At 49.5% G+C, this 26,613-nt stretch overlaps 1 protein-coding gene across 2 annotated transcripts; it reads left to right on the top strand.

The window, feature by feature from the left end:
- POLA2 (DNA polymerase alpha 2, accessory subunit) lies at window positions 1-26,613 on the top strand. 2 transcript variants are annotated; one of them, XM_068977173.1, is made up of 18 exons: window positions 1-168; window positions 3,334-3,458; window positions 3,954-4,051; window positions 4,431-4,488; window positions 7,815-7,921; window positions 10,491-10,684; window positions 11,327-11,415; window positions 12,845-13,000; window positions 13,514-13,576; window positions 14,534-14,576; window positions 17,804-17,928; window positions 18,734-18,772; window positions 19,794-19,867; window positions 23,364-23,472; window positions 23,726-23,832; window positions 24,659-24,718; window positions 25,364-25,490; window positions 26,208-26,613. In XM_068977173.1, the coding sequence occupies exons 1-18, from the start codon at window positions 90-92 to the stop codon at window positions 26,355-26,357; spliced, it is 1,803 nt and encodes a 600-aa protein (XP_068833274.1). In that variant the 5' UTR covers window positions 1-89; the 3' UTR covers window positions 26,358-26,613. The 2 variants fall into 2 exon arrangements, with proteins under 2 accessions (XP_068833274.1, XP_068833275.1); XM_068977174.1 differs by lacking the exon at window positions 18,734-18,772.

Genomic DNA, 26,613 nt, shown 5'->3' with positions numbered 1-26,613 from the left:
TTCTGCTCATCGATCTCCACGCTTGTGGGTTTCTTGGCGTCAGGTCGGAGCTAGGGTGGGCCCGGCCCCGGTCCCCCTCCTGGGTCATCATGGCTGTGTCCGCCCAGCTCTTGGTGGAGGAATTGCAGATCTTCGGCCTAGAATGCGAGGAGGCTGTGACTGAGAAATGTGAGTTCCTTGCCCCCTCTCTGGACCCCACCCAGGTCCACCCCCCTGCTCTATTCCGAAGTTCACCTCCCCTAGATGGGGCTTTCGGTGTTTGTGAGATGAGTGAAACTGAGTTTGAGACTTTGAAATGCTCACAGGGTACTGCTTGGATTCCAACTGAAAAATAAGAATGTGAAGAATGGTTTTCAGTCAGCGCAGTTGCACAGAATTTGGAAAATGTTTAAAGCTCAACAGCAAAGCAAGAGATGTTGGGATTTTGAAATGTAGCTTTTTATTTCTGGCTCCTCCCTTTCCAGCCTACACCTAAACTTCTGCTGATCCATCAACTTCTCATCAAAACTGTTGGTGGTCTGTGCAAAGAAGAGTCCCTGACTTGGGTTCCTAAAATTAAATTTTAGCTTTGCAAGGAACTTTAAGGAGCTTGTCAGCTGATGCTGACAAAGTTTACAGGTGGAGAAACCTATTGTTGTTGTTTAGAGGCGGCTGCTGCTGCTGCTGCTAAGTCGCTTCAGTCGTGTCTGACTCTGTGCCACCCCAGAGACGGCAGCCCACCAGGCTCCCGCGTCCCTGGGATTCTCCAGGCAAGAACACCGGAGTAGATTGCCATTTCCTTCTCCAATGCATGAAAGTGAAGTCGCTCAGTCGCATCCAGCTGTCAGCGACCTCTTCAAGGCTAGACGTGTCCAACTGTTTTACGACCCCATGGACTGTAGCCTGCAAGGCTCCTGTGTCCATGAGATTTTCCAGGCAAGATACTGGAGTGGGTTGCCATTTGCTTTTCCAGAGGATCTTCCCGACCCAGGGGTCGAACCCATGTCTGCTGCACTGCAGGCAGATTCTTTACCACTGAGCCACAGAGAAACAGATAAGGAGAGTTAGTTGCCTGAGCTGGTCTGTGAACCAGGTCTCCTGCGCCTGCGTCCAGTACCCCATTGTATTGATGAGGCTCTAGGGCAGTGTCAGGAAGCAAACTCTTGGGAGGTGTGGAGTTACCAGTTTTAGAATCAGGATGATCATGCATCTGCCTTTACCCTTCGTCAGCACATTGAACTTGAATGCAAACGTTAATTTATGAAAGACTGCAATACTCTAAATTTTTATCTCCAGGGCATTCTCTTCTCAACAGGAGACTTGAATGAGAAAACCAATCATAGTCAGAAGTTTATTTGGTGAGCCTAGAGTCAAAACAAGAGAAATTAGTTGTGTGAACTAAGTTTGTAAAGGCTTCAATCCAAGATGCCTGCTGGTTCCATTTCATGTAGGACATTGGCAGTGATGTTGGAATTCTAGACTTGTACTTCATAATTGCTAACCTCACCTGGACCTTAATATTGCCTGACATATCGTAACATATTTCCCTGATCTGTTCACTCTGAGTCTCCTGTGGGAGACATTCATCACCTGCTCCTCCTTTGACAATCTTCTGTCCCACGCTCACTCTCAGCTGATGAACTTACTTTCTGTTTCACTGAGAAAAATAGAAGGACCTGTGTCTATGCTATATTCCTTGCCTCCTCCCATTACAGTGAATAAATTCTCCATATTTCCAGCAAAAGCCACGCGCTCCACTTGTCTTGAATCCCATTCCTTCTCTCCTCCTTAAGGACATCACTTCAGTAATTCTTCCCTTTCTTATTGTCTATTTTCTCTCCATAAGATATTTTTTCCTAGTAGCCCAGGAATGTGACTCTTACCCCAACCTTTAAGTACTCCATTGTTGCCCCATCCCACTCCAGTTATCTTCTCCCAGTTATAACAAATCTTCTCAGAATGATGGCCTTCAGATTTTTCCTCCTTAAGCCCATTTCAGTCAACTTTTTCATTCCCACCACTTCACTGAAACTGCTCCTCCCCAGGTCACCAATGACCTTCACCTGGCCAAAGCCACAGAGGCATTTTTCAGTCCCCCTTTGGATGAGCAGCAGCATTTGATGCCATTCATCCGGTCCTCTTCTTTAAAATGCATTTTCCTCTTAGCTGCTTGGACACTCCTCCTGGGTGCATGTCACCACCTCTTAGCCTTTGCAGATTCCTCTGCATCCTAAGCCCCAAGATACACTCAGCTCCTTGATGATCTCACCTGATTTCATGTGTTTGCTGGTGGTCCCCAAATTTATAACTCAGCCCAGACCTTTTGCCTGATCTGCAAGCCAGTCTGCCTCCCACACGTCTCCAGCTGGAAGTCTGATTGGCATCTCAACCTCAGGTGTCTGAAGCTAAGCTCCTGCTCCCTCTCCTCAGAGTTCCTCCTGCTGCCCCCCCACCTCAGTTAATAGTAACTGGCCCCTTCTAGAAGCTCAGGCCAAACCCACAGCATCATCCTCATGACTCTACACACCCACATCCGGTCAGCAAATCCCAGTGGCTCTACCTTCAGGATGCTTCCAGTCTAAAGTCCAACCACTTCTCCCCTCTTCTACTGACACCGCCTTGACCCAAGCAACTATCATCTCTCACCATGGATTTTGCCATGGTTCTCTTAATTGGTCCCCCTGATTCTATCCTCGTCCCCTTCCATCTGCTTAACACAGCAGGCAGGGTGACCCTGTTCAGTGGAAGTCAGGTCGTGTTACTGTTGTGTTCAAACCATCTAGTGATTTCTCAGTTTGCTCAGAATAATTACAGGGGCCAACGGTCTGCACCCCCTTTACCCTTTCAGCTTGTCTCTGTCTCCTCCTTCCTCTTTGCATCCCAGCCGTGGAGGTCTTGCTGCTCTTGCTTCTCCCTTAGGATTCTTGCCTGAAAGCTCTTCCCCCTCAACACTGCCTGCCACACTCCTTTACTTCTTCCAAGTCTTTACTCAGATGTCATGCCCTCAATGAAGCCTTCCCTAATCACTGTGTTTAAAATTGCCCTCCCCTCCCCCCAGCCCCCTGATCCCTCTCCAGGCTTTATTTTTTCTACAAAACACATTTAACCAGCTAACATACATTTTTTATTTATTTGGTTGTTTTCTGTCTCCCCTCCATAGTGAGCTGCGTGAGAACAAGGGTTTGTCTCTTTGTTATTCACTGCTATTAATATATTCTTGTGTCTAGAACAGTGCCTGTCCCTAGTAGGTGCTGAATAAATGACTATTGAATAAATAAAGGATTATTTTCACTTTTCAAGGTGAAAGCCACAAGAAATGAACTAAGTTCTTATGTGTCCAATTTCCCCCTACAGTGGTAGAATTGTGCATTCTGTATGGACAGAATGAAGAGGGAATGGCCAGCGAGCTTATAGCCTTCTGCACCAGCACACATAAAGACTGCCTCAGCGTAGAGACCCTGAATTCTTTTGAGCACGAGGTAAGAAGAAACTGTAGACAGACTAATAATGTAAATTTCTGTGTCTGCTCTGTCAGAAGGTGGAGCACTGTATTGAGAAGAGCGTGTACCTTAGAATCAGACCTGGATTCCAGTCCCAACATGAGCGTGGACCACCTCCTTATTGACTCCTAACCTCAGTTTCCTCTTCAGTCAGTGGTCCCCATGATGTGTATTTTTTTATGGTTATTGAATGAATTGAGAATGGTTGTAAATCCCTCCTAAAACTGTGCTCAGCAGGTGGTAGTTCATCAGGAAATAATTGGTGTTCATATTAGAATTGTTATGTGTTGGAGAGAAACAGTGACAGGTTAAGTCTTTAATCTTTAGTCTATCATGTATATCTTCATTCTTCCTTTGAGGAATTTTATATTTTCGATTATATTTCAAATGCCCATTATTACCTCATGACTATGGGAAATGCTTCCTCTATTACTTGACTACGGAATAATATATTCATTATCTTTTATTCCTCAGTTTCTCACCAAACGATTATCCAGAACCTGGCATGGCGCCTCCAAGGACAGAGGGCACAGGCACGCAGGACCCAGAGACATTGTCTCCATACAAGAGCTGTATCCTTTTCTGCTCAAGGCCTTTGTATCAAACTACATATTGTATTTTATCCTTTGTCTATAGTTGCATGTGTAAGTTAAGAACCAGTAATAAGGGATTTCCCTGGTGGTCCAGTGGTTAAGACTCGGAGTTCCCAATGCAGGTGACATGATTCCATCTCTGGTCAGGAAACTAAAATCTGCCATGCCACATGACATGGCCAAAAAAAAAAAAATTGTTTTTAATAAATAATTTTTTGAAAACCACAAAAAACATGAGAACAAACTCAAATTAAAAAAAAAACAAGTAATATGCCTAGTATTCAGATTTCTTATTTGATCGATCCTTGCCTTAGATTTTGGGTGGAAGTTTATTGTTTCTCTTAACCAATGTTTTTAGAATTGAGGTGGAGGAAGAAGAGGAGACCCTCTTGAACTCTTACACCACACCCTCTAAGGTACGTGGACCCTGTTTGGAAATTGCATTCTACACGTAGCATGTTTTTTTCTTTATTCTAAAAGTATCAGCGCAGCATTTGAAGTTCTGAAGGAGAAAATTAGCCACTCATACAGTTCCTACTCTCTTTCCACGTATGCGTTTTCCTTTCCGATCATGTGCGTAGATGATTTTACATGATGGCTGTCCTTGTGGACACATAGTTATCCTTTCTTCAGTTAGCATATCATAAAATTTTTATCGATGTAGTTTCTCCATAATTGCTCTTTTTTAGTGGGTGTCTAGTTTTGTCTTAAGTGGAGGCACTATAACTATTGCTTATCCAGTTTAGGTGTTGGACCCCACGGTAAGAGGGAAAAGGCACTGTCCTCAAAGCCTGAGTCAAAGACCTCAGTGACCTTGAGTGAGCTGCTTTTATCTCTCTGAGCTGCCATGTCCTTTGCTACATAATCAGGGTTCATTCATTCGCTTACTGAGCAACTACTATGTGCCAGACACTGGATGAACTGGTGGATGGAGCAGGCAAGGTTGTGCTCTGCCCTCAAGAAGCCAGTAGCCAGCAGATAATACCCTGTGATATTATCTTAAATATCTTGAAGGGCTTGAAAACTAAATGAACATGTAAAGTGCCAAACCCAAGGCAATGTATTCAGTAATCATAGTTAGTCTCTATAGAAACTGAATTTGTGGCAATCCTTAAAAAAGGAGCAAGCCTTAATCTATCAAAGTAAATTATACTGTAAGAAAGAAGATGATAGGGGAATTCCCTGGCAAGAACTTGGTGCTCTCACTGCCAGGGCCCTGGGTTCAGTCTCTGATCTGGGAACTAAGATCCCACAAGCCACGCTGCACAGCCCCCCACCCAAAAAACAGAAGGAAGGAAAGGTGAGTCATTTAAATGTGCCTGTGGAAAGCAAGAAAGCTAAAATGTTCACAGCATCAGAGTTGTTCATATTTGGGAGGACTGACTTGTGGTAACTCAGCTCTCAGTAGACTGACGCATAAATCAGATACAAATTTACTTAATTTACTGTTGAAGTACACAGCTTTCTGATGGCTGAAATACCATATTGAGGACACCCCATTCCTGCTACAAAAGTACTCAGGAGGCTCAATCACAGATCAAAGTTTGGCCATGGAATCATAGCTAAGAGATGAGCTGAAATGAGTGAACAATTTGAAATATGCATGTGGAGCTCAGAGGAGAGGCAGACTGGATCTGGGGTAGAAACAGGAAACAGACTTGAACAGTGCCCAGCACGTGGGAACTCGGGCATCAGCGCAGCATGATGACAGGGTCAGAGCCCAGGGCTGGCCTTTCCCACCCAGACTGGTGCCAGGGGCAGGAGGGCCCATGTTGCAGAGGTGAGTATGTCAGTGGTCTTAGCTTGTCACCATTAAATATTTACCTTGTGCAAAGACAGCTACTCTTTTTTAATTTTTTAATATTTATTTATTTATTTGGCTGTGCCGGGTCTTAGTTGCAGCATGTAGGATCTAGTTCCCTGAGCAGGGACTGAACCCAGGCTCCCCTCCATTGGGAGTGCAGAGTCCGAGCCACTGGATCACCAGGGAAGTCCCACCAGCTGCTCTTTTGCCCCCGTGCTCACTATAAATCTTCTGGTTGTAGTCCGGCTCTCCACATGTCCTGCCTGACGGAGAAAGATGTGTCAGCCTGGGGATTTGAAGTTCCCATGCTGCTGGCATCTTTTGTCTAATAAATGAATAATCTGGCTATAATTTGGGTTCCTGTGTGCTGTGAGGATGAGTTCCCCCCAGGGTATGAGACTGCAGTCCCTCTGTATGTCTCATTATGGGTGGGTAAACCAGCCCGTAGTATTAGCAGTGAGTCTCCTGAGCTTGCTGCGAGTGAGCACACCCCAGGAACGTCTCGAGCTGGTTTGCTGACACAGTCAGGCTTCACCACATGGCTGAGGGCTGAGCCCCAAGGCTCTGCTCTTTCGCAGAGTCCTGTCCTCTTGCTTCATCCTGGGAGATGGACCTGGAGCTCTGTAGCCCCCTATATATTAGAAGGGTCTTCGGGAAAAATAGTTTGAGAAAAACCTATTGAAACCATAAAATCTTTGCCATCGTTTGGCCCAGTAATCACTCCTAGTAAGAATCTCTTGTAAGACATTATCCAAATTCCAGGAAAAGCTACGTGTGTGATAGTGAGCACCTCAGTATTTGTTGTCTCCAGAAACAGATACACCCAACAACAGAGAAGTAGTTACGTAAACTATTACATATCGATTCCATCAACACAGCTACCAGAAAGGATGAAGGCTGACAATGTGGAGAAATGCACAGAATTAATACAGAGCAAAAAACTCAGAATATACAATACTTCAGTGAAGGATCATATTCAAACTAAGATTATAACTATTAGAATTTTTTCAATTGGAAAAATATTGAAATACTAGAAAGGAGTATTTTTAAATGGCTGCTGTATAAGTGTGGTACATAAGGAAGGGTCCTTTTAAAATCTAGTTTCCATTCCAGCCACTTAAGGGTGGTTTCGAATCCTGCTTTCTCTCTCCTTGTCTGTCCGTAGTCACCCCGTAGGCAGCTTTGGTGGCATAACCTAAACCCGCAGCCAGGAGGAGCCCAAGGGCAGGGGAACGCCAGCCAACTAGCCGGCTGCCTGGTTTCCCTCCAGCCGAGGATTTTGTCTTTGCTCAGCCACAGTCCGTTGTCCCAAACTCTGGGGAGCAAGGGATCTCGGGATTTGCCGGTTTCACCCTCCACTCCAGGCATCTCTTTGGATTCTTCTTGATGAGCAAAACCACCCAGAAAACAAAACTGACCATCAGTGAGGCGTGTGCTAAATACTCTCCAAGTATGAGCTCACCCGTGTTATCTGCCTGGAGTCACTCCCTTCTTTAATTCTGAAAATGTGTGGTAGACTTTGCCAGAATAAATAGTAACACGGTCCCATCCCTTGACAGGAAAATGTGTCCGTGCAGGTTAAAACTATGTGTGTAGCCAAACTCCCAGCTGTGGTAAAGCAGAGAGGTGGGGAAGGAAAATGAACACGCGAGCGATTTGACAGGACAGATCGCCTGCTTGGCAGTCCTGTTGGGGGATGTTGTTGGCATTTGTTTCTTAGTTGCCTCCCAAATGGAGACAGCGTACTGCCGAGGACTGTATTACAGTTGCTAAAGTCTGAGATTCTGCTTGAAAGATGGGGCCTTCAGAAGAAACCCAGCCCTGTGTGGTCTGTGCCCTTCATCCGAGCACGTCCCCCCTTTCTTCCTAAGGATATGCGTGCTTCACTTAGCAACCCGAGTCTAGAGTAACTACGCCCTTCTCCTGCTTTGCTTCTAGGGTTCTCAGAAGCGAACTATCACCACCCCAGAAACCCCCCTCACAAAAAGAAGTGTGTCTGCTCGGAGCCCCCATCAGCTCCTCTCACCGTCGAGTTTCTCTCCAAGGTATGGATTCTGATAATTCAGCTGTCAGGCAGCAGGCCCGCCCTCCCCTCTCTCTGGTTACCTGTTAGAGGCAGACACTACAACCTGACTTAAGGAAGAGAGGTGGACGTTTCCCTCTGCAGTCGACTGGCTGGAAGACCGACTGCTCCCTCCCCTCCCCGCCCTCATCCTGTGTGGAAAGTTACTGTTTCTTACTGGTGGTTAAGGAAACTCACTTTCCACCCTCTTTTCTAGGGCTCATTTCCTAGCTCAGAACCTGATACCTCCTACCAAAAACAACCTGTCTATTCAGAAGTTGGGGAGCCTGCGAGTCTCTTGCCAGGAGGAGGCTAATAGGTTTCCACCTGCTTCTGTTAGTTCATGTGTTGTTGGGTTTCTTTCTTTCTTCTTTTTTTTTAGGTATTTATTTTTTAAAAAGAAAAGCACATATCTTTGTTCATAATGTTGCATAACCTGTTCTTTGTTCCTCACTCAGGTTACAACTAGTTGCTGAGAGTTTTCTTGTCCCTGAACCTACCCCAACTTCATTGGTATTTTATCCCTGCTGCCACTTCTGCACATAAATCCACAGGGATCACGTGTGACTTTTGGAAATCCATAAATGACACGTGTTCCACGAGAGAATTCCGTAGTGGGAGCTCTGCTGAGGAGAAGAAAGGGCTTTAGGTGCTGCCGCATCGGGATGGGGCAAAGGAACAGTGGTGTGAACCAGTTAGGGCGACACTGGCTGCCAGGAGTCACTTCTAGACCAAGCAGAGCTTAAGACTTGCCAACCTAGAACTTTCTGTCACATCAGAGAGGAGGTGATAGGGACCTCCCTGGGAGTCCAGCGGTTAGAACTCGGCACTTTCACTGCCGTAGTCCCAGGTCTGATCCCTGTCAGGGAACTAAGATCCCACAAGCCACTTGGTAGGGCCAAAACACACGAAAGAAAGGGAGTGCTAGCATCGTTCAAGATCAGAACGGGGTCAGATTCTTCTTTTTTTCTTCAATTTTTTAATTTATTTATTTGGCTCGACCTAGTCTTTGTTGGAGAAGGCAATGGCAACCCACTCCAGTACTCTTGCCTGGAAAACCCCAATGGATGGAGGAGCCTGGTAGGCTGCAGTCCATGGGGTCGCTAAGAGTCGGATACAACTGAAGCAACTTAGCAGCAACAGCAGCAGCAGTCTTAGTTGTGGCACGTGGAATCTTTAGTTGTGGCATGTGGACTCTTGGTTGCAGCCTACAGGATCTAGTTCCCCAACCAGCGGTTGAACCCCGGGCCCCCTGCATTGGGAGCACAGAGTCTTAGGCCCTGGACCACCAGGGAAGTCCCCTGAAAGGTAGTTGGATCCCGAGGGCAGATTTGACTTTAGTGTGGCCCACTCCTGCTTTCAGGAGTTTTCACCCTGGCTTCCGAATAGAACTGTGTAGACTTAGAAGGGCATCTTTGGATGCACAGAGATGGCTGGTTACAGAGTGGTTCTCGTAGGTGCCAGCACCATGGCAGCAGTTCTGTTCTCTCAACAGCCAGACTTTGAAACTTGCAGATCTGTTTGCGACAGACCCCGCGTGAGCATCTCCCGGGGTTAAAGGGCCGGCTGTAATGTGTGCGCCGCACAGCTTCGCAGGGAGGAGCTTGGCGCAGTCGAGATGCCCTGCCTCGTCATTCTGTAACGCATGCCAGTAAAGCTGACATCAGAAACTGGCTTCGTAATTTATGAAAGTAACTTCTAAATTATTCAGGTGGAGGCAGCACTGGAGACAGAGGTCATTAGTCAAGCTCGTTTGCTGCAGCCTCTGTGGGAAGGAGGAACTGGCAGTACCCACTGTAACAGTGCTTGTGTAGAACTGGCTCCCGCAGGGTTTCAGGGCATTAAATGAAGCCTGTTGTAAGCAGGCCTCTCCATGCACTGTTCACAACCAAAGGCTTAGAAGACCTCGCTGTCCTCTAAGCAGATCAGCAACACTGTGTGTCCTCGGAGATGGAATTTATCAGCGAATGAGGAGGAATACGAGAACTTGCCGATTGAGACTTGGAGAATGGGAGTGTTTGTTCACTAGCTGACAGAATTCATTACCTGTCCACCTCCAGAGATACTGGGGAAAGCTGATTCCCTTTCATTTAACTTCATTTTGTTACTGTTTCTACCTTGAACTATATCATGAGGTGTTATGTGTACACAGAGCAACTTTTGACTTATCCACAGTTCCAGGCTCCGATGGTATTCTAACAAGTGCTAAAAATTCATAAGAAAGAAAATAGTACTCGAAACTGGCTCTTTAATCAATTCAGAGTTTGGGTTTTGTTTTACTTTGTTAGTTTTAAGCCAGGAGAAGACCTTTTAAACTGCGTCTCTGTGTCTAAGCTTTTCTAAACACGTTTGGTATTCCTCAACCCCCCTCATTCCTGAAATTCCTTAAAGGTCCAGAATGTCCAACCCCATTAAGCTGATTAGATTTATAAAATGTGAGGCCAGGCTGGCATGCCTCCAATCCCAAATTTCCAAGAGGTAACCTCATCTTAGACTCCTCTCTCCTTTTAGATATGAACGTGGTAACGTTGATGTCTTTTGCTTCCAATCAGTGCTACTCCCCCTCAGAAATACAGCTCGAGAAGTAACCGGGGAGAAGTGGTTACCTCCTTTGGCTCGGCACAGGGGGTGTCTTGGTCCGGGAGTGGAGGAACTAGTCACCTCAGCCTGAAGGTCTTGGGACACCCAGAGCCGCTCACCCGGAGCTACAAATACATGTTTCAGAAGCTCCCAGACATTCGAGAAGGTATTTGTTTTTCCCTTTGACATTCTGGAGGGTATAAAACCACCTGGAAGGGCTTGAATCAGTAACAAAGTGTCAGCTAGGCTGGTAGAACAAGTTCAAGGTTGCCTTTGATTGAGAGATGTCCTCTGGGCGCCCCTATTAGGAAACAGATATAAGATGACCACTCTCAATAATTCTCCCGAATCACAATCACTTTGCTAAGAAAAAGCACATAACCATTTCCCAGTAACAGCCACTTGAACTGTGTAAAGGAAGCCAATTACAATGTTAAAGGAAGCGGAGACATTTATGGTGTCTTCCTTGGAAAGACTGGAAGGCTCTTTGGGTTGTTCCTGGCTTCCCTGAAACCCCCCTGACCACCTGAGTAAGAGGGAGGCTGGGGAGGGAGCCAGGCCGACCTTGGGACTGTGACCTCATCCGTGACCCCCTCTCTCCCCCCGCCATGGCCAAATGGAAGGCCGGGTTCAGCAACCAAATATCGGGCAGTTGGCTCGGGCTTGAGAAACTTACAAACCAGCTGGTGTCCTCGGCAGCCTGCCTGCTTCTGTAAAATGACTGACTTTAATGTCTTACAAGGTGCTGTGTTTTCTCTGCTTGGCAAGTAAAATGTCTTAAACATGCTTTTTCCCTCTGGGATTTCAGTTCTGACCTGTAAGATGGAAGAACTTGGCAGTGAACTCAAGGAACATTACAAGATTGAGGCTTTTGCTCCCATTCTAGTCCCAGCACAGGTAAGAGTTGTTCTAATAGTCTTTTCTGATTGATATTGGTTTTTTAAATTAATGATGAAAAGTCAGCCTCTGGCTTCCTTTTCACTAACTGTCTACCTTCTAGTTAGAACATCTACCTTGGATGAATTTGGTAAAATGGGTTGTAAGTGCTGCCTGGTTTTGTGACCAGATTAAGTCGTTTTCTTTGCGCTTGAGTTAGAGTCTTGCATGTAAACAAGATTGAGGGCCTTAAGCATTCAAGTGTCAGGATATGAGAACAGCAGCTAAGTGAGGATTTCCAGAAACGGTGACTCATGGTCTTTCCCCTTCTTTGGTCTCTGTCATCAGGGATCAAGTGCTGTGAACAGCGTCTGCGTCATAGTTTAATCTGGCTCGTGTATAGTGCTTTCTCTCTAGCGTGTACTTTAAGGGGAGATGTGTTCTCAGAGTTTCTTTACGGGGCCTCTGTCACATATTTGCATTCAGAGGAGAATGGCCAGCTGGGGAAGATATGCAAAACCATGTCATATAAGGAAGATTTGGGGGAGTTGGGAGGAAGTAGTGGAGGGGAGGCTGGGTTGTACGATCTCTTGGGGAAAGATTAGACTTCCTCGGTTTGCCCCCGGGAGTGAGAACAGGATAGAGGAAGCCACCGAGAGAGGAATTTCAGCTCAGTTTAATGAACTTCCTGTTACAAGGCGGTATGGTGTGTGGTTAAAGGATATGGCCCTGGAGCCAAACATCTGGGCTTCAAACCCACACTTTGCCCACTGTTTGACCTTGATTAAATTATCTAACCTTTCTGCTGCTGGTTTTTCTCATCTCTAGTATGGATGCAATAATAATATCCACCTCACGGTTATTGTGAGAGTTAAGTGAGTTGATACACGTAAGCTTTTAGAACGGTGCCTGGTGTTCAGTGAGCCCAGTAAACCAGAGCTGTCATTAACAGTTATTCAGGAGATGTGTGAAGAAAGAAATGGCAACCCACTCCAGTATTCTTGCCTGGAAAAGTCCATGGACAGAGGAGCCTGGCTGGCTGCAGTCCATGGGTTTACATGACTGAGCACACATGCCTGAGGAAGGTGGAGGGAGATGGATGGGTTGGTAGTGATAAGCTGCTGGAACTTAAAAAAAGAGAGAGAGATGTGGTGAGTGGGCTGCCGGTGGGGACAGTGGGCTCGGGGCAAGTTCCCCTTCACTGGAGATGCTGTCTCAGACAGCCGCTTATAGGGACTGAGGCATTAGATGGTGGGCAGGCTAGATGCCCCTTAAGGGTCCTTTCACCCCTGGGAGCCAGTGATGATACTTGTGGTCATCTCGGGCTCAAAGTGATCCACCATCCAAAACATGATGCTGTTGTTGGATGTCTGTTTTGCTCTCCATCGTGCGGACCAGATTTTAAGCTCCTGTGTCCCAAAGACTGTTGTTCTCCTGTGTGTCTCGGTAGGAGCCTGTTACCCTGCTAGGCCAGATCGGCTGTGACAGCAACGGGAAGCTGAACCACAAGTCGGTGATTCTGGAGGGAGATCTGGAACATTCCTCAGGCACTCAGATTCCAGTGGATCTATCTGAGCTCAAAGAATATTCTCTATTTCCTGGACAGGTGAGATCAGGGGCGTGTCTCCCCTCTGGGTGCGGCTATGCTATTTGCTCCTGGTGTGTGTAGTGGACTGTGGCCAGGTGCCCCACACCTTTGACCTCTGATGCCAAGAGGTGTAACTGGAGCTCAGGCGCCGGAGTGGACGCCATTGTGGGGGTTCCGATCCCCTGTGTGCTCCAACCTTGGCTCTGGGATCTGCTGCCGGATTTCAACCCCAGCTCCACCCCGCAGGGTGGATGACTGTGGCGATGTTATTTAACCTCCCAAACCCAGAGTGTCCTGATCTGTGAAATGGAAATGATAATTCTCACCTTATAGGAATGTTGTAAAAATGAGATCACCATGTAAAGCATAATGATTATTACACTAATATAACCCCCTTCATTTGTTTTCTAGAAAAACACCCCCGAGTTTACAATTACAGAATGAGAGTGGCTGGACAGTACTTGTAACTCTATGACAATAGCTTATCCCAGACCTCCTGTTGATCACGTCTGTCTGCTGCCTGCCTTTCAGGTGGTGGTCATGGAAGGAATCAACACCACGGGTAGAAAACTCGTTGCCACCAGACTCTACGAGGTACAGTGTGTGGGCTCCTCTCCATCCTGGAGCCCGTCCTCTGTAAAGGCCTGTTGATTCGCTTCTCAATTCTCTGTAGAGTACGACCTACCTCTAGGTCAGGGCTTAGCAAACTGCTCCCCTAAAGGGCCAGACAATACATATTTCAGACTCCACAGACCTGGTCTTCATACGGTGTCGACTCTGCCATCATAGCACAAAAGCAGGCACGAACAACCCATTATCCAAAGAGCGTGGCTGTGTGCCAGTGAAGGTTTACTTACAGCAACAGGCGGTAGCTAGATTCGCCCGTAGCTTAGCAGCCCCTGCTCCTGCAGTAATCCTCTGCCAGCTTCCAGAGGACGTGGAAGAAGTAGCAGCACGTGTCCTCCCAGGCAGGACACCCATCCTGTGGTCACCCGTTTTGCTCTTGCTCTTTCCTGGGTGTTTTTTTAGTTTAGCCGTGACCTCATGCTACCAGGTGTCTTGGCCACTCTGAGCAGTAAAGAAAAAGGGAAGGGTCATCAACTCTGTGGTCTTCCCTGGTAGCTCAGCTGCTAAAGAGTCCACTTGCAATGCAGGAGACCCCGGTTCAACTCCTGGGTTGGGAAGATCAGCTGGAGAAGGGATAAGCTACCCACTCAGTATTCTTGGACTTGCCTGGTGGCTCAGCTGGTGAAGAATCCACCTGCAATGCTGGAGACCTGGGTTCGATCCCTGGGTTGGGAAGATCTCCTAGAGAAGGGAAAGGTACCCACTCCAGTATTCAGGCCTGGAGAATTCCATGGACTCTGTAGTCCATGGGGTCTCAAAGAGTCAGACACGACTGAGCGCCTTTCACTTTCATCATCTCTGTGGGCTTTTAGCTCCAAGGAGCAAGACACCCACAAACAAGCCCCCATTCAGTGCCCACCCTGTTCCTGACAAGAGGTGGAGCCTGGGGCAAAACCTCACCACAGTTTTCTCTCCTGTTTGAAGGGTGTGCCGCTCCCGTTCCATCAGCCCGATGAAGAGGATGGAGGTGAGCTAGACTTCAAGGGTATTTTGCCAACAGTGTGGGTGGAGAAGGGTGGGCCAGGGTCTGGAGCACAGTTCCTCTGGCCCTGGGAAAGCTTCAGAAGCTGAGAGAACCGTTCTGGAGCTCCAAGGGCGACCGCAGATTCATGGGTTCACAGGCCCTTTGTGGACGGCCAGGGCTCTGAGCCTGTGTGGCTTGGTCGCCTTACCTCCTGTGCTCTGATTCCACAAGAGCTGTCATTTTAAGACTAATGTTTAACAGGTGTTTGAAGGTTGCTTTGAAAAAGAAAACAGTGGAATTCCCTGGCCATCCAGTGGTTAGGACCCCAAGCTCCCAATGCAGGGGCACAGGTTTCATTCCTGGTTGGGAAAGATCTTGCGTGTCGTGCGGCCAAAAAATGAAAAGGGAGGGAGAAGAAAAGGAGAAAACGAGAACAGGGTAAAGAGCACCAACTTAAGAAAGAATTCCTTTAAATGCCATGTGATATCCTGCACAAGGAAAGGGGACATTAGTGGAAAAACCAGTGACATTTATAAAGTCACGAGCTAACAGTAACATGCCAGTATTAATGCCTTCGTTTTGATGAATGTACCCTAGTTATGTAAGATGTTAGCATTTGTGGTTGCTGGGTAAAAGGTGTACATACGGGAACTCTGGACTCTGTTTGGGGCATTTCTACAATTCTAAAGTTATTCCAAAAAGAAAACTGTATTTAAAAATTAGACACATTTCTCAGGAAGCCTAGCTAACCTAGATGAGAAAAGATGAACATTTCAGTAAACTTGGCTTCATAACAATTCCAAGCATTTTTGTAAGCAGAGCAGTAGGCTGTTGAGGATTAGCAGGGAGATAGCTGATGCTAGCTGTATTGTGAACACCCCCTCCACGTTAATATTGTGTGAGGTCATTCTTAGAGGCGGCTTGGAATTGGGAGCAAGATTTAGGAGTTTATGACATTGCACATTCTCTCAGGAAGTAAGTGTTTATGGAAGCTAGAGTGCTGGTATTGAATCAAGTTCAGGTAACAAAGGGAACAGACAGGGCTGAACTGCCCGGAGCCAGAGCTGTGCCAGGGAAATCTTTGGAAGCAGTTGAATGAGTTGGTTTGGTTTTGTTAATAGTCATTTATTTTTTCTTATTTATTTAGCTGCATTGGGTCTGCACTGTGGCATGCAGACTCTAGTTCCCTGACCAGGGATCGAACCTGGACTTCCTGCATTGGGAGTGCAGAATCTTAACTGCTGGAAGTCCCTGAAAAAGTTGTTAATAGACATTTTGTGAGCGAGGTGTTGGGCTCAACACCTGGGTGTGGAGACACAGAATACAACATGGACCTGGCCGCCGGGCACTCACCTTCTACCTGGGGCTGGCGTCTCCTGGGCTCCTCGGCACTGAATGTAGCTTTGAGCCCTCCCCTCTTCACAGCACCAGTATTGCTCTCCTCCTTGAATTCTCCGTCTCAGTTCAGTTACTGCCACGCTTGAGGAACAGTGGCCCTCATTCCTGGAATATATTCCTGAACATACTACTTTATATGGCAGAAGGGACTTCGCAGGTGTGACTAAGTTAAGGCCCTCGAGATGGGGATTGTCTAGGTGGGCTCAGTGTAATCACAAGAGTCCTTATAAGGAAGGGCGGGAGAGATGGACATGTCAGGTTCTGGCTTTGAAGATGGAGGAGGGGCTGTGGGCCAAGGATGCAGGCAGCCTCTGGAAGCTAGAAGGGGCCGGGAAAGGATTCTCCCCAGAGCCTCCAAAAGGAATGCTGCCCTGCCCACACCTTGATTTTAGGACCTCCAACCTCTTGGACTGTAAGATAACAAATGCGTATTATTTTAAGCCACCAAGTTTGTGGTAGTTTGTTACCAAAACCATAGGAAGCTAATAAAGCTGCCTGTTAAGAAGTCCAGGATCATTGGATTTGTTGTTGTAAGCTACAGAACTTGGTTCAGACTAACTTAAGAGAATTTGTTAGGGGAAATTCAGGTAGCACACAGACCGGACAAGTGGCTGGAACAGGCTTACAGCCTGGATCACGGCTCAGTAACGCCAGGTGTCCAGGTAGCAGGGAGTCCTGGGCCTATACTGACCAGGCACCTCAGCTGGGTGGGTCAGTGCCAGTCTTTTTTCTGTCCTTGAATAGTTCACCTTGAGATTCTGGAATCCAGAGGAGAGAGTGAATGGCTTAAGCTGGTGCATGCCTGCTCTTTGGCTGGGGAGGACGGTGCACCTAACTTACGTCTCCATAGGGCAGAGGGTGCGGGGGAGGGGACCTTATGGATGCCAAGGCTGGTTCTCTAAAAGGAAAGCAGATGCTTGGAGGAAAATGGCACCCTGAAACAAGGCACTGCACCCCATAACACAAGAGTCTACTGTCCCAAGCCTTGCCCCCTAGCTTGTCTTCCTGGACCCCTCGATGTACCAAATTCTCCAGCTGCTGTCATCACTGATGGTCCCTCCCACTGAGCTCGCAAACCTCAGTGCTGTTGGGGACCCACCTTGCCCTGGCTCCTGAAAAACTCTACTCTCAAGGGTAAGCAAAGTCACAAAAAGACAAATACTATATGATTCCCCTTAGATGAGTTTCCTAGAGCCGTCAGAATCATAGAGGTGGTTGCCGGGGACTGGGCAAGGGGGAGCAGGGAGTTAGTGTTTAACGGGTACGGAGTTTCATTTTTACGAGATAGAAAGAGTTGTGCAGATGGAAGGTGGTGACAATTATGCCACATTATGGATTTATCTAATACCACTGAAATGTTGACTTAAACATGGCTATGATCAGGAGGAATTTCCCTGGTGGTCCAGCGGTTACACTCCGAGTTTTCACTGCTGAGGGCACAGGTTCGATCCCTGGTCAGGAAACTAGGGTCCTGAAAGCCACGCAGCACGTCTCCCCCGCCCCCCAAAAAAGTTGAGTTTTGTGTTATATGAATTTTACCACCAAAAAAGAAGTTAAGAGAAAAAGCACGTAAGCAAATGTCACTTTGATCAATTCTCTTATGACCCCCACTTTCCTCCCATCATCTCTGGAATCCTGTTTGCTGGCTCACTTGGCTGTGTGCAGCTCATGGAGGGCTCTTTGAGGGCAGAGTGAGGTCTTATTCCTTTCAATTCCCAGAGTTGCACATGTGAGACTCTTAATTGAGTCCCAAGGCATCTTGCCCTCATTGTCCTTTGTCCCACCATCCCAGCATCTTCTCATCAACACCTTAACAATCCTTTCCGGCTTAGATTCTGAGCAGTTCATGGTCCTGGTGGCCTGCGGGCCATACACCACATCTGACAGCATCACCTTTGACCCCCTGCTCGACCTGATCACCATCATCAACCGCGATCGACCGGACGTCTGCATCCTGGTAGGGCCCCTCCGGGGACAGTTCACCTAGGGAGGCACTGAAGGAAGAATGGGGTGGGGGTAATCTTGGAAAAAGGTCTGATGAGGTTCTAAATTTTTAGGAAGAGTGTCAAACTCTCCTCCTCAAAAGTATTTCTGAGTTCTTGGTCTCCCTCTTTGGCGAGGTGTGCGGGTTTTTGTTTGTTTTAATGTTTATTTATCTGGCTGCACCAGGTCTTAGTTGTGGTGCGTGGGGTCTTTGATCTTCATCGCAGCATGCAGGATCTTTAGCTGCGGCCTGTGAGATCTAGTTCCCTGACCAGGGATGGAACTCGGGCCCCCTGCATTGGGAGCAGAGTCTTAGCCACTGGCCCACCAGGGAAGTCCCTTTGTGTACATGGTCTTAATCCAAAAGCCCAGGGTGTTTTGCCACCTGTATTGATTTTTCAGTATTTCACCTCTTGTCTAATTACTCCCATTTGCGAACTCATCTCTTTTGAAAGCTCAGAGTACTGCTTCTTGGAGGTAGATTGCCCTTGCTGGGTTGAAGGGGGAACAAAAGCCCAGTATTATAGGAGGCAAAGCAGCCAGTGACGGCCCAGTGTGCCTGTCCATCCAGGAGGCTGTGTCCTTCTGCCTGTGATATTGGCTGGGCACCACCCCCACCCATCTGCCAGTGTCCCAGGCTGTACAGGCAGCCTTGGAGGGAGAGGTGGACCCTGGGCAGAGAACTGCTAGGATCGGGTATGTGAGGGTACTCAGAGGCACGTGCAGTTCTGATGTGTTCTTTTGGTACCTTCGTTTCTCCACTTCGGGCTGATCTGCAGTTTGGACCTTTCCTGGATGCTAAGCATGAACAGGTTGAGGTAAGTGGCCGGAGCTGGAGTCAGAGAGAGACTGGGTACTCGCATTCAGTCAAGGCCTCACTGTTACTTTCATCTCTTGGAGTTTATCCTGCTTCTGTAAAAGCCTAAATGAATCCCTGTGGCTGATCAGAAAAACATTATTGCAGGGCAAGTTTAATAAAGGTACTGAATGTGAGGGCTTCATTTCACCAGAATACAGAGCCCTCTGGAAGCCGGGGCGGGTGGAGGAGGGGATCCAAATATCTGAGTCCTGGTCCTCTTCGTGTACACGTGTGGCTCTGCGGCAGGAAGGTGGGGGAGGTGCCCATGGTCCCCTGGAGCTGTGCCTGTGAAAGCCCTTTCCTGGCTGCGACAGCTCTGGGCCCTGAGTGTCACTGCCCTTTGAACTTAAAACACAAATGGCCCTTCTGGAGGGGTTTCTTTGTTTTGTTTTTTTAATTTTCAACTGCTGGGTCTTCACTGCAGTGCGAGCTTTTCTCTAGTTGGGGCAAGCAGGGGCTACTCAACACTTTCAGTGTGCAGGCGTCTCATTGCAGTGGCTTCTCGTTGTGGAGCACGGACGCTCGGGCATGCAGGCTTTAGTGGTTGTGGCACGTGGGCTCAGCCGTTGCAGTTCCTGGACTCTAAAAGCACAGGCTCAGTAGTTGTGGCACATAGGTTCAGCTGCTCCTCAGCATGTGGGATCTTCCCAGACCAGGGATCTCCTGCATTGACAGATGAATTCTTTACCGCTGGGCTAGCAGGGAAGCCCTCTCAGGAGGTTTACCAGCCACAGCAAAGGCTTCAAAGCTGTCTTCTTCCTACTCCTCCCCTCGGCTCACCATCAGGACTGATTCTTCCCTGACCTCCTTGCCTGCTCCCAACTAGACTCATTTCTTGAAAGGACAGAGACCTTTGTCTTGAGTATCTTTGCATCTCCTTCAGCTCCTCACCCAGCATCTGCCCCGAGGGCCATCTAACCAGCACTCAACAAGTGAATAGACACCAAAAGTTCACCCTGTAAATCTTTCTTTTCTTGCAGAGCTGTCTGCTGACGAGCTCATTTGAAGATGTTTTCAAGCAATGTCTCCGAACAATTATTGAAGGAACACGAAGGTCAGCATTCAAAATACTGGGCAGAACCTTACATTTCCTGAGTTTCTCCAGGGCTTCCCGTTAAGAAACTGAAACCATTCAAAAGTGCTGGTAATTCCCATCCTTATATCCTTTTGAACTGCAGAGATCAGCTAGAACCCTTGAACTTCAAGTGCGCCGACCCTGAGTGAAGAGGCATCTTTGTAAAACACAAAGATAAACACATTTGAAAGGACAAGGCTGCCCAGACTTTTGCTCTTCCCTGTCTCTTTCTGTATTTCCTTCCTTTTCTCACTCCCTTTTGTAGAAATTCATGTTCCCTGGGAATCTTCCCAGGGTGAGGCCAGAGAGTGTTTGATGGCTTACAGCACAGAGTCCCAGGGGGCCTAACATCTCCTGTGAGTGAGAGTTGGAGGGTGAGCCCAAGTCCTTCCCCGAGTCAGTGCTTCCCTGGTGTCACAGCACCCTGCGACAGCTCGTACGTGGGTGGGGACGCATGAGGGTGGGGATTTTGAACCCTTGCCACGGACTGGAGGGACGGGACTGGGAAAGGTCATAGCGGTGATGAGGGCTGGGCAGTTCTAATTTGAGAGAAAAGCCGCTATTCCAGGAAGAGCGTAAGCCAGAAGTAGAAAGTTTTTCTGGAAGCTGACACCCCCATTTCCTGTCGCTCCCCTCCAGTGCCCGGGTTCGAGAGAAGCTGCTCTTGGTGGTGGATCTCCTCCGGGGATCTGCCTGCCAGGAGCTGAGCTCATCGAAAACAAGCATTCCTGAGGCTAAGTGTAAAATGCGTCTGGAACAAGGGTGGTTTTTGAAACAAGATGTATAGTCTTCTGCCCTTGGTGGTGAGAACTGATCCCAGCAATGATTAGCTGTCATTCTACCTTCTCGTCCCAGCAGGGTAGGCCTCTCAGACTGGGGGGAAACCCCAACCGACCCCAGAGTCGAGGGGCTCGGATCGTGCAGTGTGACAGCCTGCAGCTGGGCCTGCCGCTCCCTTCTCCCTCCCCCACTGCAAGTGACACGACAGGTGTCTTCCCTCTGCACCCCCAGGGTTGTTTGGGACCCTGAATGAGTTTCTCAGACCTGGAGGCTCCTCAGGAGATAAATCCCTGAAAAACAGGGGCAGGCCTGGTGTCCCTGTTTTGTCAGCCCTCGGGTCCCCTCCGGGATAGGAGCGGACCGCCCCCCACACCAGCCGGGTGCTTTCCATTTGAGATGGGGTTCTGTTTTTGGTTCCTCACCCCATGTGGTATTGACAGCAGTGCCACACAAAGAACAGACCGGGCATTGTTGCCCTGGGGGTGAGCTCCCAGCACCACCAGGCACTTTCATCTGCAGCCAGAGTGCGCCTCAGGGAGAGGGGCTGCCCACCCTCCCCAAACAGTATAAAAATGGCCCTCTTTGGGGGGATTTATTTTTACTCTGAGAGGTCAGCAGCGCAGAGCATTGAGCCCATTTATCAGTGAAAACCAGAGCCCATGAGGAAGCGCTGCCTCCCTCCCGGGAGCCCAGCAGAGCCCCGGAGCTTGAGGGAGCGGCTGCGAGGCCCGGCCCACCATGATGTGTGAAGTTGTGCAATGCTCAGCATAGTTGGAATTCTCTTTCGGATCCCTCCCCCTACAACCCGTGTATAACCCAGAGCAGGAGGCCCGTTTCCTCCTTAACTGTTGCTCTGCCAGCTCCTGCGAGGAAACAGAGCAAGTCCGCGTCATAACAGCGGCCGGCTGCATTTCTTGGTTCTTTGTGTCCATCACAGACTGAGCCCTGGGGGTCTGGAACACACACTGTCCCCTCCAGGCCACCCCCCCCGCTCGTTTGCCAGGCTTCAGCGCCCAAATTGGTAGTCTTGAATAATCACAGAGAACTTTTCAGTGGCAAAGGAACAGTAACTAATTTGCTGAGTACCTTTGGTCTCGAGGTTCAGATTTTCCGCTGCAGAAGTATCGGCTCACGCTTTGAGCAGGTACGATAAACAAGTGGCACATGTATTAACATCACCAGCACCTTTATCCCACGTGAGAGGCAGCTGTGTCTGTATACCTGCACAGGTGGTACCTGCCTGTACCCACCTTTGGGAAGCCATCTCGTCTTAAGCAAGAGAGGGCGCTAGAAGTGAAAGCTAGTGGTGGGTGGTGTTTGTTGTTTAGCGGCTAAGTTGTTAACGACTCTTGGGATCCCATGGACTGTAGCCTGCCGGGCTCCTGTGTCCATGGGATTCCCCAGGCAAGAATACCGGAGACGCAAGAGAGGCAGGTTCAATCCCTGGTAGGGTAGATCCCCTGGAATAGGAAATGGCAACCCGCTCTAGTATTCTTGCCTGGGAAATCCCATAGACAGAGGAAACTCGCGGACTACAGTCCGTGGGGTCACAAAGAGTCAGACACGACTGAGCAGCTGAGCACGCACAGGGATCGAGCCCGAATCTCCTGCTTGGCAAGTGGATTCTTCACCACTGAGCCACCAGAGAAGCCCAGCGGATGTTAGACATGCCTCCAAACTAACACCTTCCGCCACAGGCCCCCCTGCCAAGGACAGCGAGGGAGTCAAGGAGACGGGTTCTTTCCCTTTTCTTCTCTGGTGTGGCTGGAGAGGATAAACCATCGGCCCCTAGAGTTACGGGGCTTTTCTTCACTTCTGTGTTATAACCTCCACCAGAGGGGAGATCTGTCATCTCTGCTTGTACTCTTCCTGTTAGATATTTCTTTCATGTTTGTCAGACACTCAGCTGAGGAGTGAAAACCAGCACTGATTCCCTGTGGGAGGCGGAGGGGCGGCGGGGGGCCATGGGCTCTGGGAGAAGGCACTGTTTCTCCCGCTCCTGGATCCAGTCTGCCTGCCTGGTCCCTCCCGAGGGAAGAGCCCCCAGTCAGGGAGGCAACGGGACACGTAAAAGCCACATCCGTTCACCCAGCGTGAAGAGTCAGAACTTTGGCTTCAGCTCTTGGTCTGAGGAAAGTGAAGATGTATCAGTCTCTCAGCCGTGTCCGACTCTCCACACCCATGGACTTCAGCCCCCCAGGCTCCTCTGTCCATGGAATTCTCCAGACAAGAATACTAGAGTGGGTTGCCATTCCCTTCTCCAGGGGATCTTCCCAACCCAGGAATCGAACCCGGGTCTCCTACGTCGCAGGCAGATTCTTTACCACTGTGCCATCTGGGCTCTGAGGATTTCTAGTCACATCCTTGTCTTTCCTGATTCTCTAGGTCTCTGTCTCGTCTTCCCTTTTTCTACTGGTCGTCCTCTTCCTCTCTCAGTAGAACATGACACGGAGCTGTGAGAAAGCATGTCCTGAGCTCGTCGAGGTGGTCGTGTGATAGAACAGACCGTCTCTTACACCCAGTACCCCATGGGGAACAGCACCCCCTCCTCGTGGAAGAGCTCCATTCTGAGCATCCCCCTCGGAAGCAGGCTCTTGTCTGAGGCCCTGACACTTGGAATCTGTCACCCGGCTATGAGCTGTGTCATTTTCCTTCTCCTGACCTGTTTTGTTTTGTTTTGTTTTTTGCAAACCAGCTCCGGCTCCCACCTCATCTTCGTTCCATCGCTGAGAGATGTGCACCATGAGCCCGTGTACCCACAGCCTCCCTTCAGCTGCTCCGACCTGCTTCGAGAGGACAAAAAGGTACACGCTTCCTCTCCTTAACAGCAGGCAGCCGAATGCAGCGTGCCGGCGGCGACCACCCAGCTCCATCTGGAAGTGGAGGGTGGGGAGATGGAGCGCCTGACTCTCAGCTTCTCTTTATCACAAGCACATGTGTTATGTACTGCGTGTTGGACTTCCTGTGGTCTCCCCAGCCCTGTGGACCCCCCACTTGCCCAGAGGAGAAGTTTCTAACTTCGGCGCGCTAACATCTGCCCTGCCTGTCTCGTTGCAGCGAGTGTGGCTCGTGTCCGAGCCCTGCACCCTCTCCATAAACGGAGTGACCTTTGGTTTGACGTCCACCGACCTGCTGTTCCACATGGGGGCCGAGGAGATCAGTAGGTGAGAAGGGGGTTCCAGTTCCGTGGGCAGTTGCTGGCCCTTTGGACCCTGGTCCTGTCCTTGGCCAAAGGCCTGCTGGGCATTCTCGAATGGGCAGTCCCTAGAGCAGCACTTTCTGCTAAACCCTTTGGCCGCTGAGTTTCTCTGCACCCAAAGGGGGCGGAGGGACACACGTGTGTCTATCACCATTTGTCTACAGTGTTTGAGGCCCTGCAGGGCCCCTTCCATCCTACCTTTGCCCTTAATTTCTAGTCATAGACATTCATCTACTTTGCTTCCTTTGCCACATGTGTGACCTAAACAAGCTGTCCGTGCACGTGGGGTGACTGTATTTACCCTGGAGGGTATTCCCCCTCCCAGAACAAGGTATTACTCTGCAGGGAATCAGACGCTACCGGGTCTGTTGAGCCGAAACTCAGCGGTTCAGTTCTTCCATCACCTGTGATGGAAAGGAGTGTGGAGCCATTCATGTGTTAGGCGAGATGGGTGTGTGCAGGTTGGCTCTGGTTGGAGGTGCAAGGGTCACCCAGCTACAGCTGGCCCCTGGAGGGGCAGACCCCACGTGCTCTCGCACGGTGTGGGGCTGATGACGGCCTGCCTGGGCCCTGATCACAAGGCGTTCCCGCTCTTCCCCTTCTCAACCCAGTGTCCTGCTCAACAGACTGAGCTGTTTACAGACACGTCTTTAAACTTCCTCAGAGGCAACTTCCTGTCACACACCTTGGCCACATCGCTTCTCTCTAGTTTAAGAAATCCTCCCCGAAGAGAAACAGGTGCCGAGAAACAAGTTTCCACATTCTGTTTCTTGCTTTTCTTCCTTCTGCAGTTCTTCTGGAACTTCAGACCGGTTCAGCCGAATTCTTAAACACATCCTGACCCAGCGGAGGTGAGCCCGCCCTGTGGGGCATCTGCCCGTGCCTGGAATGCTTTGGAGTCACAGAGCTCGGACAGATCTGACCTCAAGAACCTTCCCCATGGAAGTGAAAGTGGCTCAGTCGTGTCCAACTCTTTGCAACCCCATGGACAGCAAGGAGATCAAACCAGTCAATCCTAGAGGAAATCAACCCTGAATATTCATTGGAAGGACTAATGCTGAAGCTGAAGCTCCAATCCTTTGGCCAGGCCACCAGATGCAAAGAGCCAACACATTGGAAAAGACCCTGATGCTGGGAGAGATTGAGGGCAGAAGGAAAAGGGGCAACAGAGAGTAAGAGGGTTGGATGGCATCACTGACTCAGTTGACATGAGTTTGAGCAAAGTCCTGGAGATGGTGAAGGACAGGGAAGCCTGGCCTGCTGCAGTCCATGGAGTCACAAAGAGTCAGACACGACTCAGCAACTGAACAACAACGACAGCCTTCCCCAGGCCCCACCAGAGAGCTCCCTCCTGGCATGACAGGCCTGTTCTGTCCCCCAAATACAGAGGGAAGGGAGAGGCAGGGTGTGACAGCCTGGAAACCAGCGGCAGAGAAGGAGTCCGTCTGGGGACGGCTCCCGAGTCCGCCGCTGCTGACACTCTCTCCTCTCTGCAGCTACTACCCGCTCTACCCACCCCAGGAGGACGTGGCCATCGACTACGAGAACTTCTACCTCTACGCTCAGCTGCCCGTCACCCCTGACGTCTTCATAGCCCCGTCAGAGCTGAGATACTTCGTGAAGGTGGGTTTGAACTCAGCCATTTCCCAGCAATGCCAGAACCAGTTCCTTTCTGGACCCCCGGCACTTACTCCTCTCGGGTCTGCTGGTGGGGACAGTGGCCTCGTTCCTTTGCAGGAGTGGGGAGGAGAAAACAAATCTGTTAGTATAGTGCTTAAGTAAGTGACGCGCCCTTGCTGCCTGCCGCCACCACCCCATCCCACCTGCGGCATGGCGCTCAGGCAGCCCAGCCTGGGAGGCCTGGAGGCAGCTAGGAAGGCCCTCTAACCATGGCTCTCACCCACAGCCACCTCAGGTGACCTGGGCTTGCCTGTCCCCTCCCCGAATTCTGAGGTGAGCTCCCAGCAGCTCTGGGGCACATTCAGGTTCGGGCCCTCGGGGGGGAATCTACCCCATCAACCTCCTCTTGCCAAATCAGAGCCAGTCCGACCTCCGGGGGTAAACCTTCTTTCACGCTGTGAAACCAATAGAGCAAGTCTGTCTCCACGTTTGGGAATTGGCTGAGTCACCTTCTTCATTTTGTTTTGGAGACACAAGAGGAACTCAGAGTTTTCTAGTAATAAATTAACATATTGGACCGAAGATGGTTTTCGGTTGCCTTCGTTTCCAGTTTCTGTAACATCCTCTGGGGCTGAACCCTTAGATGGGTCCAGCTTCTTCACATCCGTGCCCATGGTTTCAGCCTTTCCAGACCCATAGTCACTCTTTCCTCCCCTCCAGGACATCCTCGGCTGCGTCTGTGTGAACCCGGGGCGCCTCACCAAAGGGCAGGTTGGGGGCACCTTCGGCCGACTCTACCTCAGGAGGCAGACCGCGGGCAGCGGGGGGCGGCAGAGTCCGTGTGCTGCCGCCCAGGTGGTCAGGATCTGAGCCGCCGTCCTTCATCAGCCCTGTTGCGCAGGCCTCACAGGCGGGCCTGGGAGTAGCCCTCTGATGAGATCCCACCCGTGGAAGGAGCAGGGGCCCTGTAGGAAGACCTCAGGCAGCTGCTCCCCATCCCTGAGTCCAGCTTCTCTGGAAGAAAACTGTTGTTTCTTCCTGGACACTCGGAGTCCAGAGAGAACTGGCTGTGCGTGCACCATGCTCAGGAAGGTCAAGGCTTTACGATTTCGTATATGAGTCACAC

The sequence above is a fragment of the Capricornis sumatraensis genome, chromosome 8 (genome assembly GCF_032405125.1).
Source record: "Capricornis sumatraensis isolate serow.1 chromosome 8, serow.2, whole genome shotgun sequence".
Lineage (NCBI taxonomy): Eukaryota > Metazoa > Chordata > Mammalia > Artiodactyla > Bovidae > Capricornis > Capricornis sumatraensis.
The sequence above is the reverse complement of the archived record's forward strand: the minus strand, read 5'-3'. Positions and strand labels throughout refer to the sequence as shown.